Genomic DNA, 20456 nt, shown 5'->3' with positions numbered 1-20456 from the left:
GCTAAAGTCGCTGGGAAGTATTGTGTCTGCCTGCTGTAGGCATCACCTCCACTCTCCTCCAAAATATCTGGCAGAGAGTCCAAGTTACCTGAGCCTGGTCATCTCTTGCGGATCCTTGTTAATTTTAGGCTAAGGAAAACAAGTAATTTCAGAGGCATCCATTTCATAACATCATCAAGAGCCCAGCCCCCTGTACAGTCACATCTTCTCAGGTTTGGTACGTCCACAGGAAACATGAAGTTAGAACAACAGGAATTTTTCCCAGCATGTTTCAATCATACTGTTTGGGGCAGCAGGACTGTGTGTGGATATAAGTCTGTGTGTGTATTTTATCATTATCTATCATGCTTGATGAATCTAAAGGCATTTCTCTCATCAGCTGCTGTTTTCTCCTGTGGTCACTCCAAATGCGAGGTGAGATGCAAGGTGCAGCTGCGTACTGGTGATGTGAGACAGAGAACTGGCATAAACTGAAGAGGCTTATTTTATCCAAATCCTCAAAGTGTAGCTGTGCTTTCATTTGACAACAATGGCTTAGCACCCAAAATAAGTGCTTTGCATGGGTCCACACATGACCGAAAGTTACTGCTAGAACTGTCTTGGAGACACCTGGAAGATTCCCAGAGTCTACCCTGGATGGCATGGCTAATTTTTACTCCCATCACGTAACCAGTCCAAAAGATAAGCCACCACTTCCTTTTCTGCTCAGGTTTTTTGGCCACTCCCACGAGTTTTTGTGCATTTCCAAGTGATAACTCCCCCTCCCATGAGCATGCAGAGAGCTGCTGTCTATACTTACTGCCTGTGCATAGGCGCCATAAGCTCCAAACTGGATGGCCATGGGGTTGAACATGCCCATTTGTCCTGCCATTTGCTGCATGCGCCTCATCGTACGCTCCTTGTCCGTGTCCGCAAACTTCACCACCAGGCTTGAAGAGGCTCCCTGCAGCACAGGAGACAAAAGGAGACACAGAGGGAATGAGCCTGATGCACACCAGCTCATCAATCCATACATCTAACACTGATTTAGTAGAATGGGATCCAGGTGCTGATGTTTTCCGCACAATCTATCAGGCTCTGAATTTTGACTTTTGCAAGAGGGTGAGAGCATTAGGAAGTAAAGAACCCTGGAGGGTGAGTGCCAGCAGCCTTGCTCCTAGCTTCCTCTAAAATTCAAGCTTCTAGGATGTCATTTACATTTTCTCTGCAAACGTTGCCTTATTCTTTCAGCCTTCAGGCCCAGAATGTTGAATCAGAAGACAAATATCTGGACACAGTGCAGCAAAATGTGCTGGAGTAGGAGGCTTTGCTGCATGAATGTGGTAGGATTTGTAGACTGATTTGTTTTGCTGGAATGTGTGAGGTCTCTGCATTCCACACCCCTGAAGTGGATCACCCTTTCACAATGCTGTGTCTTGTAACCCCCAACACCAGTGAGAAATCTCTGCCCAGCATTGGAGACAGGAGTCAGTATGCTGGGCAGGGTCTATGTGTCATCATGAAACAGCATCTCTTCAGCACTGCTAGAGTAAAAATAGTACTGGATGGACCTGAGCTCCCACTCCACAAACAGTAGGAAATAGAGGCTACCATGAAAGAGCCCACACATTTCCAGGAAAGATTTACAATATTAGGATTATGTCTGCAGTCAACACCAGCGCAGAACTACGGATGATCACCAGAGCTGCCTGCAGAAATCTGTGAAAAACGTAGTGCTTTTGGGAATGAAAGAAATCCCTCTCCTTTTCAAAACCAGATGAAGGGTCAATAGCTGCAATCCTTAAATTTCTGATAGGGGGCAGAGATGAGAAGAAATAGATCTACCTAGTATGGTATTTTTTGGTCTTTCTCCAAGGAAGTCCTAATTTCATGGGTTGGTTGCTTCCCCACAGGACGGCCTCCCCAAGGAAGGAGGAGGTGTAAGGGAGGGACAATCTGGCTGCAGCCCTGACAGCAGTGGACAGTTGCCCTGGGAGCTGGGCTGCCACCCAGCCTGGGGAGATGGGCAGGTGAGCTGTCAGGACACTGACAGAGAGCTGTTGAAATAATTGTTCTCCCATAGCTTCTGTTTTAACAATCTGGTATTCTCTAGTAGAAGTATAGTCAGTGGGGAAATGACCAGCTCAGTTTCTGGCTGTGGCAGTAGAGGAAGACCAGCTCCATGCCAGAGGAGCTGAACTGTTGCAGGACCCTTGTTTTCCTAGCAGAGGAGGAATTTTCTGGGATTGCACAAGAAAAATATTATTAACTGGCTTACACACGCCCCTATGTACCTGTAACCAGAAAAAATAGTCTCAGTGAAAGCAGAATTGCTCTGCTACAAATTGGGAAGAGTGTAGTAAACCACAGTTATAGACATACATATATATAAGTCTAAGCTATACATATTCAATAGCTTCTTCAGATCCTCAGTTATGAATAAAGACTTGAGGAATTAACCTGCTAAAAAAAGACCCCAACAATCTAACACCACACAATGAGCGATGTTCCCTTGGATTAGCAATCTGTACTGGGAGAAAGTGATTTTCATTGGCAAAGAATATTTCTTTTTGACCTGTTAGTCTCTCTTTAATAAATCTATAACCCACTCACACAATGTGATGAAGAGCAAAGTTTTGAAAGAAGTGCTTCAGGAAAACAAAGGGATGCAGAGATGAATGCTCCATTCAAAGATGGAGAGCAATCTTCAGCAGCTATTATAAAACCAAAACAGTAGGGAAAGTGGAGGAGAAGAGAGAAAAAAAAAAACCCTTTAGCCCAAATTCCCCTGCATTTCTGTTGAAGGCTGGGTGACTTTTAATTTTTCTTTAGATCACATGATGCAGATATTGATCCTTCCCCAAATCACACTCTTAATTGCAGCTCATCGACAAATGAATATTTTAATGCATACATTTCCTGCTAATTATCACCTGGACCAGTTCTTAATTAGATTTCAACACTCATTTAATTAACCCTGATCCAAGAGACTGTTTGGTAACTTGCATCTAATGATTTAAACCTATTTGCAGCTGTATTGGAGGGAAGCGCTGGTCCACAGCAGAATGGGCTGTTCAGAGCTGCTGTTGTGATTTGCAGAGCAGAGCCTGAATCACGATAGGCACAATGCAGGATGGAGGATTTTGAAACTGAGTAAGATGAGAGTGTATTCATCTCAGCAGAAGAGGTTTTGAAGATGTGACCTGCTCCTGTTAGCATTACAGAGAAGTGTAAATAAGTTGGTGTCTTCTTCCTTCTCCTTTTCTCTCAATCTCTATTTGCCCTGGAAGTCTTAGGGCCAGAGAATTGCCTCAGGCATTTGCTGATGCCTCAACACTGTTGAGAATCAAACTATTATTGTAGATGGCATCATGAAAACATGGGTAACTTCCACATGAAGTGCTTGCCCCTGGAGTGTTCTTCCCTTCTGATGTGAGTCATAGTGACTGCACAGCAGCTGTTTGACCCAATGGGATCTCATCTTGCCTCCCAAGAGATGTTTTTCTGGGTTGCCTGTCACAGCAGGACTTCAGGCCTCTTTGAACATTGCTATCATATACACAGGGCAGAAAGGCCATTGGCAAATAGATTCAAGCTAGACCACACAGTACAAAGAAAGAAGAGGGAAAAGAAGAGGTTTTTCTAAGAGTTCTCTGCAATGGGATGTGCATGTAAGCGGTTAAAAGATGTGTAGCCAGTAAAGATGCTGCATTGCTCTTGAATAAGAAGACTGACCTTGGGATTGATGCTTTCAGTGTGTGGTTCCTCATGTGAAGCTCTTTCATGTGGCCCAAAGGAAATCAGGCAGTAAACTGTATCAGATCAGCCAGTGCAGGACTTTCAACAGTGGAGCCAAATATTGCTGTTCATATACAGCAGAACAAGGCTGCTTTCTACTCCAGTAATTTCTACTAATCCACTGGATAACAATAGAAATGCCACAGAATGGGCCAGGTTTTCCATAGGGTAAAAATGCCTCAGCCCTTCATCTGGACTATTTATTGCTTCCGTGAGGAGTTAAACTATGATGTAAATCAGCTGTTGTCTGCTGGCAAAGGCAGTAGGACCTGTCTGCTCTGTCATTTACTAGTAATACATAATCTCTTCGCTCTCTCTGGTTCTTGGACTGGACTTCTTATTTTGCCAAATCCCATGAGAGTTACACTGGGTAAGTCAATAACGTTTGAAATGTACTTCTGCATTTTTCAGAGGAAAGGGCCTGTTCATTTCTCTACCCTGCAGACCCACAGTCAGAAGATACTATCATGAAAGTGAGCCTTCCTGCTGGTGCCTCTGCAATAGGCTGCTTGCAATTGGAATTTATCTCTTTTCCCCTCAAATCAACCTCCTTTTTCAAGTGCTTTGATATCTACTGATGAAAAGAATGATAGGGGCTAAGTATTATTATGCTTCTCCTATTCTCTCTTGGGCCAGCAAGTCTACTTAATATTACTATCTTTCTTCCCATCCCCCTCGCACGCATAGTAATGAATTGCTCCCCTTAGTCAGCAGAGTCAGGCACTCTCTAGGTTGGTGGGGCAAGGGAAAAGATGGAGGAAAAATCACTCTGCGCCACACTCACTTTGTAATCCCTAATCAGAGTCCTCTGTGAGAAAAACTAATTTCCCAGGCTGTCTTGACGTGTGAAATAAAGTCATTCTTGAAAACAGGAGCTTGACAGGTCGCTTGTGAAATTTCATATTCAGCTAAAAATAAAATATCCATCCATTGATATTTCATTTAAAGGCAAAGGAAAACAAATCTATTGCCTGGTTGTTGGAACTTTTTCCCATTAGATATTGTCTTCTAAATGGAGTGTATGCATAGATTAAGTAAAAGCATTTCAGGAGGCCAAACATTACTGCCTGACAGCAGGGAAAAATCACAGAATTAACTAGGATGGAAAAGACCTTTGAGATAATTGAGTCCAACCTGTGACCAGACACCACTGTGTCAACCAGACCATGGCACTGAGTGCCACATCCAGTCTTCCCTTAAGCATTCCAGGAACTGTGACTCTACCACCTCCCCGGGCACTCCATTCCAATGCCCCATCACCTTTCTGTGAAGAAATTCCTCCTAATGTTCAACCTAAACCTCACCTTAAGGTGAGCTTAAGACTGTATCCTCTTGTCCTATTGCCTGGGAGAAGAAACTGACCCTCACTTGGCTACAGCCTCCTTTCAGGGAGTTGTAGAGAGCAATGAAGAGGTTCCCCCTGAGCCTCCTCTAGGTTAAACAACCCCAGATTCCTCAGGCATTCCTCATGGACTTATGCTACCCTTCACCAGCTTTGTTGCCCCTTTCTGGACACACTCCAGCATCTCAACATCCTTTCTAAGCTGGAGGGCCCAGAATTGGACACAGTATTTATGGTGGAGCCTCACCAGTGCCAAATATGGGCGAAGAATGACTTCCTTGTTTCTGCTGGCCACACCATTCCTGATACAGGCCGGGTGCCTTTGGCCTTCTTGGCTACCAGGGCACGCTGCTGGCTCACGTTCAGTCAGCTGCCAACCAGCACCCCTTTCTGCCCGGCCGCTGTCCAGTCACTCTGTCCCCAGCCTGTAGCAATGCAGGGGGGTGTTGTGGCCAAAGTACAGGACCCAGAACCTATCCATTGTTGGAGTCAGCCCATCCATCCAGCCTGTTGAGGTCCCTCTGCAGAGCACTCCTACCCTTCCACACTCCTCCACAACTTCATGTCACCTGCAAATTTACTGATGGTGGACTCTACTCCCTCATCCAGATCATCAATGAAACAGGACTGGGCCCAACACTGATCCCTGGAGGACACCACTGGTGACTGGCCACCAGCTGGATGCAACACTGTTCACCACCACTCTCTGGTCTTGGCCCTCCAACAAGTTCTTAACCCAGAAAAGAGTGCTCCTGTGCAGGCCGTGAGCTGCCAGCTTTTCCAGGAGTATGCTGTGGGAGATGGTGTCAAAGGCCTTGCTGAAGTTCAGGCAGACACATCCACAGCCTTCATCTGGTCATCAAAGGAGATCAGCTTAGTCAGGCAGGACCTGTCCCTCCTAAACCCTTGCTGGCTGGGTCTCACCCCTCTATCTTGTAGGTGCTGTGTGATGGCACTCAAGATGATCTGTTCCATAGCCTTGCTGGGGACCAAGGTCAGGCTGACAGGTCTGTGTTTTTATAGACCCTTCTTCCAGCCTGATGGATGCATGTGACACTGGCACCTCCAGCCATCTGGGATCTCCCCAGTGGGCCAGGACTAATGATAAATGATGGAGAGCCACTTGGTGAGCTCTTCCACCAGCTCCCTGATCACTTTAGGATGGATCCCATCTGATCCCATAGACTTGTGAGCACCTAAGTAACTCAGCAGGTCTCTTTCTGCTTCTGCTTGGATTACAGTGGGGCTGTTCTTCTTTCCATCCCTGTCTACTAGCTCAGGTGTCCAATTGCTTCTCTCTAGAACAATATTCTTAGGAAATGCTATGTGAAGGTCTGGCCTTGCAGAATATATGCCTGAATTTCCTTTTCCTGCCTGCCCTATAAATCTGCTCTGATTCAGTAGGTTACTAATTTCTACAGATGGTTAGACACCTTTTTCCTTCAAAACTGATGAATCTGGACCTAATTTGCTAAAGTCATTAAATTGTGTTTCACTTTAAGCTTAGTGAAACTCCTGCTGGAGGCAAACATACATTTAAGTACTTTAACACAAGAGTGTCTCATGTAGGTGGACCTTTATACCTTTGTTAGCTCAAATGGAGCCAGATAAAAGTTCTAGGCCAAAAGTATTTTTTAAAAATTTTGTTATAATAAAGTTACAGCGTCTAAATCTCTTGAGTATAAGGGATCTGAATGTGCAGATCCTATAAAATACCTTCCAAAATGTCAGCCATGAACATAAGATGCTTAAATGAGTAGGTGCTGCTGGATGCTCGTCTTTTGGGCAATGACTGTATTCCTAAGTGTCACCACCAGAAATGGGTTTGCTTGTGGTGAAAATTTTGCCTTAGCACTCCCTTTGTGACTACAAAGCAGAGCTGGGAGGATGCTGACCTTCAGCAAGACAATCAGGGTAATATTTCCATGCAAGGATCCTTGATGTTAAGGCCCAAAAGCCAAAGGAGGATTTATTTGCTTTGGGCTCTGTCATCTCAGGCCATTTGGCATGATGCCCTCTAAGTTTGAAAACGAATTTGGAATTTTTTTGGAAATGCCTATGCAGCTTTATTGAAAAGAGGGAGGGCTGCTGAATTAGACAGTAGGGTTTGACCCCACCCTGGGATTTTAGGCAAGCTAAAAAGAAGCTACTGTCCAATTAAACTGTAGAGCACTGGGAATTTCTGCTAGGCAGAAATGTAATTACCCAGGCTGGAAGGTGACCAAAAGACCAGGACTAACATCCCTCCCATCTTGTGAAATATGTTATTTTTCTGCACTCAGGGCTTCAATTTCATGTCTCATCTGAAAGATGAGTAGGACAGCAGTTACTAGGAGCTATTTCCACTTTACAATCCTGAGAGCCAGTTCAGACACTCTTGAGAGTGACAGAGATGGAGAGGGGAAAGGAGGCATTCATCCAGGACTGTAGTGATGGACCCTTTGATAATGCTGCTCCCTCAGTAGAGAAGATTCTTCATGCAATGTCTAAGCAGAGAGAGTTGCTGCAGGTACTTCCCCTCACAGGTCTCCGAAGCTGTTAATTTATTTGGAGTGGAAGCTTGATTTAGGTTTTATTTGCCCGTACACTACTTACCAGGTGTCTCTGAGAGCTAAAGTTATTGCTTTCCACAGGGCAACAGAATCATTGAGTCCTGGTGTCACTGTACCCAATTCTAATTAGGAAGAACTCAATATATAACCCGGGTGTTAGTATGTCTCTCGAATCAAAGCCAGATATCTGAAAAACCTAAACTTCAAGCACTTTTTTTCAAACATTTTTTCAGCTCAGTCTATGAATGATAAAAGTCCTCACAAAATCATTCACCTCCTTTCATGCATTATGAAGTGGGAGGTATTGTTAGACTGACAGACTAGAGATTAATTCTTGATATTTAGGACTGTTAAAGCGGTAAATATTTTTTTCTCTATTTGAAGAAAAACATAAAATTAAGAATCCAAAACAAAATGTTGTATATTTCCCCTTTCCAATAAGAGCAACATGGTTTGAAAGATTAGGTATGTTTAGTTCCATATTAACTAAAAATATATTTCCCCATAAAATATCCTTACATAAAAAAAAGCAGCTTAATATTTTTTATAAATTATTATTACTATTAAAAACATATTTGGTAGCTGCAGTATAGATACATATGAATGATCTTTCCATTGAGTTAAACAAGCAAGGATGAAAATAAGAGAAGTGGAATTATTCCAGGATCATAATGTGAATTGACTATTGTCAAGCAAAGCAGAATCTCAGCCAGGTATGGAGATTCTGATGCTCCAGGACTCTGCTCACAAGAACTCCACATTTCTTTGGCACCTCAGGATGAGGACATGGACAGCCTATGAAGACTTGGGGAGAAAAAAAATGAAATTTATTTACCCATCTTGCCAGCCCTTCCTTGAGGAAGGGCTGGCAAGCTGGGTAAATAAATTTCAGCTGTTCATATGACAAAAAAGAACATTTCCATGACACTGCATTCCCAGCAGCCTGCACATGACTGTGCCTCCTGATGACAGATCCCTGTCATGCTGCAAGACTCCAGGTTATGGTGGTGCAAACTGTGTTGCTCAACTGAGATAGTAAAAGATTTGAATTTTTGCATCATGTTTAAACTGAAGATCTCTGAGCACTGTCCAGCCATGGGCTGGGTCAGATGGGCTTTAAAGGTTGCTTCTAACCTAAACTTTTCTATGATTCCACAGTTAATTGAGAAAATATTCTGCTTTCAGAGAGGTGTCACCCATGTTTTAATACAGAGAAACAGATGGTCAACTGAAGCGATGAAATGGTGTAAATTCAGTGAAGCTCTCCTGGGTTTTGGTGAAATAAGAATCTGGTTTATGTTGAAGGATCTGCCCTTGCTGCATTCCACTCCACTAAGATTGAAACATAGCACCTTCACAACCACTATTCCTGTGAGCACCAACCAGACAGACCTTTGGAATGGGAAGCCAAGCATGCTCTTCTGTGTGATTTCACTTGCCAGTGGACATCTGAGGCAAAGACATTGGTGTTTGGTAGGATGCTTCACATTCATGAATTTGTGCGAGCTTCAACTGAGAGTCTTATTTGATAGTCATTGTTTTGATTCTTTGTTTGATTCTTTGAGGACATCTTTGTCCTCTAAAAATTAATTTTGAACTTTGCAAAACCCGTGTGGATAATAGCTACTGCATCACTAATGCTATGTTTTGTAATGGGTTAGCATTCTACCATTTACTAAGATCTTTCTGTTTCCCTCACAAGAATGTGTGTTATCAGTACTGAGCACACACCTGAGCAAGACTGGGAAGGAATGAATTAAAGGGAAAAAATGAGTAGCATCCAGAGTGATTTAATGCTGATCCAGAGCCTACTTAACTATGTAGGAAGCTCCCATTGATATAAATGAGGCTTAGATCAAAAGATACAGGAAGAGAAAAGGAAGAAGAAAGAAATGCCCCCAAAGCAAGTGGAAGAGGTAAAGACAATGCTGATATCTTTAATCCTTATTAGAGGAAGGTGGTGATACCCAGTGGAGCTACCTCCAGTAGGCCAGAAACTCCCTGGACAGGCAGGGACTATTTCATGTCTCCCAGGCTGGAGGCTTGTCAATGACTCTGATATCCCAGGAAGGTCATTGCTTCTGAATTATTCTAGCCCCCAAGTGCTAATCTCACACAGATTAGACAAGAGTTGAGTGGAGCAAGAATTGCAGGAGCTGCTGTTATCACCAGGACCTGGGCCATTCTCAGGCATGGCATGAGCCTGTTCCTGCTTCCCCATGGCCACCTCCATGGCTGCTGATTTAATGCCCAGCTCCCCTTGGACCTGTGAAGGGATGGGTGGGTGCCAATCAAATATTTTCTTCCAGAAGGAGGTAATGTGGCTCACAAGCAGTTATCGCTTGTATCCCATTTGAAGGTGGTGAATGCTGTGGGTCAGAGGGAGCAGAGAAGTCCAGGGAAGATGTCCAGTGATCTCTCTCATGTCCCACAAGTCCCTTCAGTGTCCTGCTCAATGACTGTGGGGTTTTGGAGATGTAGCCAGAGAAGAGAAGGCCAGCTTTAGTGCCAGCATGATTCACACCCCGTGCCAGGCAGCCAGGCTGCCTGGATCTCTGCTCTGGGACCCAGAAACATTATTAATTAGTTAATTTATAAAACTGTGGGAAAGGCAGGGAACACAGTCTTACATTTTTACTTTTTATAGGAAGAATTAAGGGAAATTATAGCAACACTGGGAACCTGCTGTCCCAAAGGTTGTAGAATCAGCAGTCTTGATGGATGTGGTGGAATGGGGTCTATGAGTTTTTTTCCCCCCTCCATCCAGAGCCCATTGCCCAGTGGAAAACAAAGATGAGCTATCAAGAGTCACTGGACTTTGGTGGTAGAAATGGCTGCAAACTAACAAGTAGGTATTACATGCCCACTGCTTTTTTCATCCTAACGGACAACACACACCTTTATAAATGATGTTTAAGTAGCATATTCAAAAAATCATTCATTACTGGAAAGAGGGCTACTGACTCTCACAATATGACTTTTATTTATTGAGAACTTGAGCCCATGCTGGAATCTCAATGAAAGTAAATTTGTTGGTTAATTAATATTCTGAATTGTGATCTATTTAATTGTTATCTGTTTCTACTGTGGGTTTGTCTGTGGTTCTGTTTAAGTTACTGGGATGTTTTGAAGACATTTTCAGTAAGTGAGGGGATGAACTGAAGGCTTAAACTTTGATATTCTTAATTCTGTATTTCTCACATATCAATAAATATTAAGATTTAGATTCTTAAGTGTTCACTGGTCATTAATTCTCTACTGGAACCAGGACTAAGAACTACTGCCACTTGGCTAAGAACATATAGATTATAAACATATAGATTAATTATGTAATAGACTTGTTCAGTCCTAATACATTGTATTATTATTTCTTTTGCTTTTCTCTTGTGACTTGTCTACTAAGGAGACATTCAGATAATCTAATTGCAGGCATTTTCTAAACCCTCAGCTACTCAAGACAGTCTCTCTCAGGTCCTAGACCCTCTCCATCAACTGTAACAAAAGTGTAGATGACCTTGAAGTTTTATACTTTGACACTTTGAAGTAATTCATCCAGCCAGGTTAACCCTGGCCTTTAGTTAGCAAACTGCTGAGTGTAGGAACTGTCTTGTCAGAGGTTTTTATGGTGTTTAGCACACAGCAATTTTCTCTAGGAACAACAGTAACCACATTTCCAACAGTACTAGTCTGAGAGGATGTCTACTAGAGTTTCTGGGAGGATGAAAAGTTCTAGTTAATGAGAGACCTGCAAATATGAAGCTGTGGCTCCATGCACCCAGCTCACAGATTTGGATGACTTCCCGAAGAATGTGTCTTGCTGGAAATGGAATGCACTACAGCTTTTAAACAGCAGCCTAACTACCCCAACTTTGTGGAAATGACAAAACCTTCTGAGCACTAAAGGCTGCCATGAGCCTGAGGGGAGAAGGGGAATGTGCAGCTGGATGTGAGTACGTACTTGCAAAGAAGGGAGGAGCGATGAGGAAAGTTTCTCCTATGAAAGAAATGATCTAATTTGAAGCAAGTCCCTCATGGGAAGAGCTGTGACAGAGGCTGCTCTGTTCCTGTTAATTTTCACAGTGCAGCTGTCAGCGGGTCTGTAAATAGTACTCTGCGAAGCCAACGCTTCCTATCCACACATCAACCATTCAATTAACAGAAGAACAGAAGAAGGAAATAAAGTGCACCACAGCCTTCTATCACGGCTTTGATGTTTTCCAGCAATTTATGAAAGTGTACACAAATCTAATTACAAGCCCCACTGCTTCCCATTTACATGGAGCTCCTCAAGTTCAGAGCTGTTTATATCAAAATAATTGTTAAAAATACCTCGGCTGATCTACGGCATTGTGGCCCCCCACTCACCGGAGCCACCAGGCTGCTCCTCCCAGGGAGTTCTTGCCGACTCAGTGTTTTGGTGCAGCCTGCTCCTGCAAAATCTGCTTCCCCACCACTTGTGAGCGCAGCACCCAGGCTGCAGCTTCATCATGCCCACAAAGGCCCATTTTCCTACTTTTCTCCACCTGCTCAGAGCTCCTTCTGCAGATGCTGCACTGCTTTCCCCTCCACCCCAAATTCACCTAAATATCCCTCTGCTGTGTTAGTAGGGGGTGAGCACAGCTGTTCAGCCGGCTTCCACAGTGGGGCTCTGTCTGAAGGCAGCCTCACAGAGCTCTGCAAAGTCATAGCTGCACCACAGGAATGCACAGCAATAACATAGGCAATCATTAGTGTGAGCTGGGGGTGGTTTCCTTGGTGGGGTGCATGAGCATCCAAAGCCAGGAAGATGAGAACCAGTGCCCCATTTGCCATTAGCTTGAAAGAGGCCACTGCACAGGACAAAGAGACTTGTTTAGTGCCTGGCATCCCTGCCCATGCCAGGGCATTGGAACTAGATGATCTTCAGGGTCCTTTCCTACCCAAATCATTCTGTGATTCTATGATTCTTGGGGCAGTTTTTGATACTCTCATACTCTCTCTTACCTGATAAGTCAAAGAGGTAACAAATTCCTTTAGCTTAAAAAATGGGAAAAAAAATCTCTTACAGTGTGAAGGCATGGACAGTACATTGTCTAAGGAAAGAAGACAATTTTTTCACCTGACTGTTACCCATGTTTGGTTGGGAGTCTTTGTATTATGGGTGGACTTCCAAAGAGCATGGTGGACAGACGCTCAAAATTAACCTCATTCAAGGTGTTATGCCATTCATATTTTCTTGCTTAATAAAAAGTGTAAAGTACAACAACTAGACTAACAACACTGAGCAATAATTGCGTAATTTGGCATCAGTGGTTCCTGGACCGAGATTTGAATTTGGTTGTGTCATTTGTGTTGATAAGAGCTGCATGGAAAAATATTTAAATGAAAGTCCCCAAGTTAACAAAGTTGTGCATTGCAATACTACTGTTTTCTCTAAGTTCAACTAAATTGAATCTTTCTCTGAAAGGCAGACGTCTGTTCAGTGCTTGTATCCAAGTCTCACATTTTCCCTTTTCACAAACCCAAGGATTCCATCTGAAAAGTAATTTTCATGGAAAGTGTTCAGCCAGCCATTGATAGACTTGGAATGCTATTGCTTGGATGCAGAGGAAATGCAGTGCTTTGACCAAGCTGCTGCAGGCTTCTGTAGTAAAACAAAGAGAGTATTTGGCCGGTGTGGTAGGAGAAGCCATCTTAAAGAAGCTGGAGGCCTTGATGGCCTTAAACATCATTAATTAAACGTCATTATATGGAATGAATATAGTGCTGACAATTAGTGTGTTAAGAAAGTTCACAGCACATCTAATGGAACAGGAGTCAGGGGACTCTGCTGCAGGATGCCTCGTTTCTGAATCCCAAATTGCTTTATCTGGGCAACAAACATCCAGGACAGATTTCAGGTCTCCCTGCACTGAATGTGAAGTATTCACTTTAAGCTGCACTGGCTTCATCTTTAGTTTTTAAGCACTGGTCTTTTTTAAATTCTGGTCCTTTTTTCATTCCAAGTTGCACTTTGTATGAAGAACCACTGTTTTGGAGCTGGAGTACCCTAGCAAATTGATGCCTAAAATTAGCTAAAAAGCACACCTCTATTTGGGCTTGCCTATTAGTTTGACAGGTTTCAAAATCTATTTCTGTAAAATAAAATTTCTCCAGAGGTATCTGTTTCCCTCTATTGATTATAAGAGAAACTTAGATGACAAACTCAGATGACAAGTTCATACATGAGTTTCTTAACTTCTGGATGTCTCAGATTAGGTTAGATGAGTCCCACCTCAGGTATTCAGTCTAGGTCTATTATTGAGTTATCCATTATAATGGGACAGGCATGCCCAGAAGGTGTTATTGCCCATCCTAGCACAGAAAAAGTGAAGAATACACAAATCTCTGGAAATGTCTCTCTCTCCTTTCTTCAGGAATCCTAGAAGATATTTAGAATAGGTCACAAACTTTCAGACTGTTAAAGATAAGTCAAGCACATCACACTCTTCACTTCTCACCCTTGTGCAGGAAATGTAGGCAGTAACAGTACTGTTCTACCCCTTTCAGGAATGAATTCATAACCAAAGAAATTCCAGGTTTCCACAGTGGGTGAGATGGTGAAAAGGGGGCAAAAAGACTCTATTTTTTAACCCTGTCTAGCTTCTGGGTACGATAATAGTTGTTGTGACTTAAATATGTGTGATTCTGCCCCTCTATTCCACTCCCTTGAGACTCCTTCTGCAGTGCTGCATCCAGCTCTGGGGGCCCAAACAGAAGAAGGACATGGACCTGTTTGATTGAGTCCAGAAGAGACCACAAAGATGCTCAGAGGGCTGGGGCACCTCTCCTGTGAAGACAGGCTGAGAGAGTTGGTGTTCTTCAGGGTGGTGAAGAGAAGGCTCTGGGGAGAGTTTATAGCACCTTCCTGTGCCTAAAGGGCGACAAAGAGAGCTGAAGAGGGGCTTTTGACAAGGGTCTGCAGTGACAGGACAGAGAGGAATAGCTTCAGACTGAAAGAGGGCAGGCTTAGGTCAGCTGTTAGGAAGAAATTTGTTACTGTGACAGTGGTGAGGCAGTGGAGCCTGCTGCCCAGAGAAGCTGTGGGTGCTCCATCCCTGGCAATGACCAAGGCCTGCTTGGATAAGGCCTTGACCAACCTGGTCCAGTTGGAAGTGTCTCTACTCCTGCTAATGGACATATAGATGATCTTTAAGGTCCCTTTCAATCCAAACCATTCTATGATAGTTCATTGGAGTTTTGGGAAGAGTTTGTTCTGTGTGGGTGGACGGACAAGGCCACATCTTTGGTTAGTAAGATGTGTTCTGCAGAATGACTTTTCTGCAATTTGGCTGTTTTCCAGATATGAGGACATGGGGAGAAAGAGAAAACCAAGCTGAGGATGATGCCTAGGAAGGAACATGACTGACAAGTCATGATTATATTGACATTGTCTTGACTGACAAGAATGATAATATTGTCCACAGTGATTGAGAATGAAGGTGGAGAATAGAAAAGACAGGTTTTAGGTGGAAAAGTTCAAGAGCTCAGTTTTATACAAATTGAGCTTGTTCTGACAGCTAAACATCCACCAGGAGATGCTGGAAAGATGGAACAAGATTTTGGGTTGGACAGGAGTCAGTCCTGAAGCAGAGAAATTAGATATGCAAGCTGTCAAGACAGCAATAGCAGCTGAATTTGTGTTGGTGGAAAAGGCTGTTAGGGACAAGGCTTGGATGAGGAAGAGAAGAGAATGATAGGAAGAAACCTGTTTATGTCCCCATATGGATGGGAAACAGAGACAGGAGCGGACAGAGTAATCAAAGCTGAAAGTACAGGACATATAATTACTGTAAATATATTATAAATACAAGCAAAAGTACATGAAGATTATGATCTCTTATAAAGGATGATAAAGAGATCCAGTAAAACAGCCTCATAAAGTTGATGAGCTAATAGAAAATATGATCTAAAAAGACAAAAAGGAAGCTTTCTTGACAGGTAGGTATATAAGGAACTCTATGCCTGCTCAAAAGTAAGGGATTTTGAGTAGCCTATTTCTAAAGGAAATTGATTGTGTAAAAATTGGAAGGATTTAGACTTGGTGGACCCTTAGGAGAAACAAGTGCCTTGCATAGAGAAATGGGTTTGTAATGGCTGATGGTCAGGCACTTGTCCAAGGTAAGGTTAATTAAAAAAAAAAAAAAAAAAAAAAAAAAAAAAAAAAAAAAAAAAAAAAAGAAAGAAAGAATGGAACTTTCATAAGAGAAAGTTGCCTTTTGAAACTATTAGGCAACATATGTTGTGTGAACAGGAAGTCACAGTAGAGCAATAATCCTGACAGCTGTGGAGAAACAGGAGTCTGCCGCAGGAACGAACGGCTTGAGACCTGACAAGAATGATGATGGATGCCCTGCTGGTCGTACACGAGGACAATCCAAGAGATGCTGAAATTGGCTGAGCCACAGGAACAACGTTGAGTTGGCAACGCAGCCGGACAAATGAGGCTAGACCTAGTGACGAGAGGAATGGAAGGGCGCTGAAGGAAGATGGCAGAAATGCCCCCCTCCTTCCCAAGCACGATGGGCTGCGTCGGCATCTCACCACGAGGTGGCTGCATTTCCCTGTGAACGTCCAAGTAAGTCCTGAGCAACGCTGCAGGCCCCGAAGTACCATGAAAACAAGAATGGGCACAGAGATCCTGGCAGGATTTGGCCTATCTCATTCGAAGAACCTCAGAAATTTTGAGCCACTGTGGGGAAAAACCTGTTGTGCTCCACGTCTTCATTGAGCGTTGGTCACTGTGCAGGTCCTCACAGGTCTGCAAAGATATGGTAGCAATGTTGTGCCTGCTTGCAGCTCATGGGAGACACAAGGCAATACCATGTAACTTAGCTTATAATGAACAGGAGGAGATTAATTTCCTCCTTGCTTTTTCTGTGAAAAAAGCATGTACTGTGAGGTTCAGCCAATCCATGGAAACTCGTGAAGCTGTGGAAACTTGATTCTGAGTCTGGGATGGCCATCTAGTAAAGGATAAATTGTGTTGCTTTTTCAGATGCCCAGCTCTGGTTATTAAAGAATATTTCTATAACAGGTGTTTGAGTCAGATAAGTCAAGAGGACAAATGGTCCCATAAAATTGATCCATGAAGTGACCAAATTCTCAGGTGTTCTGTATATCCTAAGCTCAGGTGATACCACCAGGATGGAGTCATAAGTTGTTTCCAGGTGGCTGTGAGATGAGTATATTTTTCTAATCCAAAGTGTTCTGAAAGTAGGAAGGGAAAGGCTTGGGGAGGAATAATGATATTTTGGGTATACTAGATCTAGATAAAATCTTTAACTCTCCTTGGGTTTTGTCTGTTTTTTCATGTCTTCCTCTTGCCTTTGTCACAGGAATTTGCAGGGTTTTGGGGACGAGGACTCACTTTTTACTAAACCTTTTTGTGGTACCACACCCTACTGAATTGAAATTCTTGATATCAGCTTATAGACACTATTACTTTGGGTCAAAGTTTGAAAGAAAGTCACTAAAAGTACCTCTTTAACCTGTGTCAGGAAAGATGTCCATAATATATCAGTATGGGATGTCAGCATCAAGCCCAACATCTGTTTTTTTTTTTAGGAGGAGCCTTTTAGGAAGAGACTCTTAAAAGTATTTAAGTACTTCATAAAATGGAGACCCCGTATTTGAGGAGATTTTTTTTGCTACCATCACTGGTAAACATGTACCATTTTTAAACTGATTTGTCTAAGATGGGGTTCCAAAAAATGAGATCTTGATAGTTTGCTAGTTTTAGAAACCTTTTTGCTTGTAAAGAATCTTCCTTTTTCATCCCTGCAAAGATCTAGAGAAAATCTGTCAGGCCCACTTTAAACGTATTTGGATAAATTCATGAATTTACATTAGAGTCTCTTACTGAAAGGGAGATTTTACACTCTCAAATATTTTTAATTGAGCTTTCTTGTATCCTTTCCAAGTTGTCAACATGCTTCTTAGCCTTCCATGATTTACACTGTGAATAATTAGTAATAAAAATAATACACTATTATAATAAACCAAAACAAGTTGTGCCAGATTTTCTTCTCCTACTGACAGTGGAATGCCTTATATCCTTCTCTTCTCATGGTGGTGTACAAATAGCTATTTGCATAGAAATACAACCCCATTTCTATTTAAGTGAACAATCAGTCTTGAAACCCCTTATGACTAGAAATTTGTGCAAGTGGACTGATCCCTCAGATATTTCCTGGAAGATTCAGTAATTGGTCTGACACACTTTCAAAGGGCGAGTGTAGGGGACCAAATTTATGCCTAGGTTGGTACTTCTGTGGTAACAGGCGCCCCTGTCACTGTTGTGATTTGTCTCTAGCCCCTACTACCATGATGTGAGCATGCTTCTTTCTGCTGAGTGCTGGCAAAAAGTTCTCTATCCTTTGCCTAGAAACAGGGACTCTCTGAGGAAGGAAAATGAAAAAAACCTTACACACCAGTTTCTACTTGATTCATCTCTCTGAAACTTGAAAGGTTGTGCCCATGGCGAGTCTGACCCAAACTTTTTTGGCATGTGTGAGCCATATGTCTTTTTTTCAGGCCATCAAAACTGCTGGTGACAGAACACAGCACCCACTGGGGTTCTGTGCCTGTGAGGAATGACAGTGCCATCCCAGCCTTTCCTCTGATGAGTTAAGGACACCCAAGGCCCTGGGCCTTCATGGATGATGAGTTGCAGAGCATAGATAAATAATTTCTCCTCCTCAATCAGGCCACAGGGCAGCCAGGGCTGGCCCAATTCTCACTTGCCTGAGTTACAGAGCTACTCACCGGCATTGTCTGACTGCCATGCAAGGCGTTGATGGCAGCTTGGGCCTCTGCATGTGAAGAGTATTTCACAAATGCACACCCTGGAAGAGGAAAAAGAAGAGTATAAGAAAGTTTGCATGGATACCATGAAATTCCATCTAGCTAAGTATCCTGTCCTCAGAACTGACCAATAATATGGTTGTGAAGAAAGTATGACAAAAAAAATGTATCCTGGTCCTTTTTCAGTATCCAGACATCAGCAGCCTGAGGACCTCTTAAGGCTAAGCTGCTTCCAGAATTCCCACGTTGCTTGTAATAAATACTGACAGACACAAACTTAGCAAGTATATCTTGAATCCAGTCATGTTTTGATGTCCACAGCTTTCCATGGTAGAATCTTGCACAGGTTTACAATTTATTGAGTGAAAAAGCTGTTTCTTTTATTTATATTAGACCTAATGATGAGTGTTCCTCCCTCTGTGGTTGTAAGAAACAACATGGAAGCATGTGCAAGTTACTGGAAAGCTGCACATTTGTGACACAATCAACCACAGGACAAATGTGCAGAAGGCATTCAAGTTACTCCAAACCCACAAGGTACCTTATCATTTCACTGCTTGGTAGAGATCTGTGACAGACTGCCCAGAGCTTGTCTTGGCTCCAAGCCACTTAGGTCTGGCAAAGCATGAGGCACCTTCTGGTGAAGTAGCAGGGGTGGAAGAGGTACCCATGTGTTGATTACCATCCTGCCACCACTAAAACTTGCATCTGAGTTTTTCATAGCTGCAAAGTCAGTGCCTGTGTAGCTATTCTCTTCTGGACATTAGAGAAATGTGGGCAGTGTTTGTCTGGCCTGTATTGCTGTGTGGGGAATCTCACACTGAATTCTTACATAAGGTTTTAGGGCAGACAGGTGTATTTATGGGTATGTGCTGGAGTGCAGAAATGATCAACCCTTCAAATGGTTACATGCACTTCTAGGGTGGGGGAAAGTATTGCCAACACTCCCAGCTACAAGCAAACTGACTCAGAGATGGGAAGGGTAATTTCCATATGCTAAGGCAGTTTCTGGAACAGATTGGGAGAGATCTGAGAAGTTTTGGCTTCCATTCCCTTCTATTACTACCAGTGACTTTTGAGCTTTTAATCAATTTGCAAAGCCCTCTCGGTTTCCCTGAAGGGGTGCAGATTGCAGGGCACAGGATGCCAGTCCTGACAGTGGGATGGCTCTCCTTCAGTGCCTCTGCAGCATGTTTAAAAAGTCTTCACACCCTTTTGGATCCCTATGGTGCAGGGTGAAAGTAGAAGGCATGCCAAGTAGAAGAATGAACCCCAAAGGTCCCTAAAATCATCACTGCAGGCTGATAGAAGTGAGATTGAAGAAAGTAGTGATAGCCCATTCTAAAAATAATATACACATATAAAATATCTTACAGTTCACTTTGAGGGCTGTTCACTTTGCATCACCCTCTCAGCACTGTGCTCAGGCTGTATTTCAGGAAAGGCCCAATGATTATTGCTAATAGTTGGATCTAATTTTTAAGGAGCTGAGAAGAGACAATCATGAAAAAATGAGATAGATAAACCTCAGCTGGAAACAATGGGGATCAATTATGACATAATCCCAGCCCAGCATTCCCAGGCTCCTGAGATACTGCGTCTTCCTCTTCATTAATCAGAGATAATCCAGAATTAGGGTGTTTAATTATTTGCAGAGATTCTTTTGTACTTTCTGCCTCTAAAAAGAAGATGCTGATTAGCAAATATACAAAAGCTTTCCAGTTCCAGTCACCAATTTCATTCAGAGCAGGATTTTTGGCTGTGGTGCTGCTGTCATGTTGAAGGCTTCACTCTTGTCAGGTGAAATTCACCCCTGTGCTGAGGGTCCTGATGGATCAGTGGAGCTGGATAAAGGTGGGAATAAAGGGAGTAGCAGGCATTTATCTTGTTTAATGCTCAGGATGCTAATGGGATCCCTCCTACTGCTGTCTCTTAACTGCTTCCAGTAGGTTTTGAGGTAG

The 20456-nt window shown here is 43.0% G+C and overlaps 1 protein-coding gene across 1 annotated transcript in view; it reads right to left on the bottom strand.

Annotated features, from left to right (window-relative positions):
* The window catches only part of CELF4 (CUGBP Elav-like family member 4), a 710588-nt gene that overhangs the window by 93980 nt on the left and 596152 nt on the right, over positions 1–20456 (bottom strand). Inside the window, exons 5-6 of the mRNA XM_054004192.1 lie at positions 18457–18536; positions 800–943 (exon numbers count right to left, since the gene is read on the bottom strand). Of these exons, the coding sequence (XP_053860167.1) occupies positions 800–943; positions 18457–18536 (224 nt within the window). The remainder of the gene's footprint in view (positions 1–799; positions 944–18456; positions 18537–20456) is intronic.

This window comes from Vidua macroura, chromosome Z (genome assembly GCF_024509145.1).
Source record: "Vidua macroura isolate BioBank_ID:100142 chromosome Z, ASM2450914v1, whole genome shotgun sequence".
Taxonomy (NCBI): domain Eukaryota; kingdom Metazoa; phylum Chordata; class Aves; order Passeriformes; family Viduidae; genus Vidua; species Vidua macroura.
The sequence above is the reverse complement of the archived record's forward strand: the minus strand, read 5'-3'. Positions and strand labels throughout refer to the sequence as shown.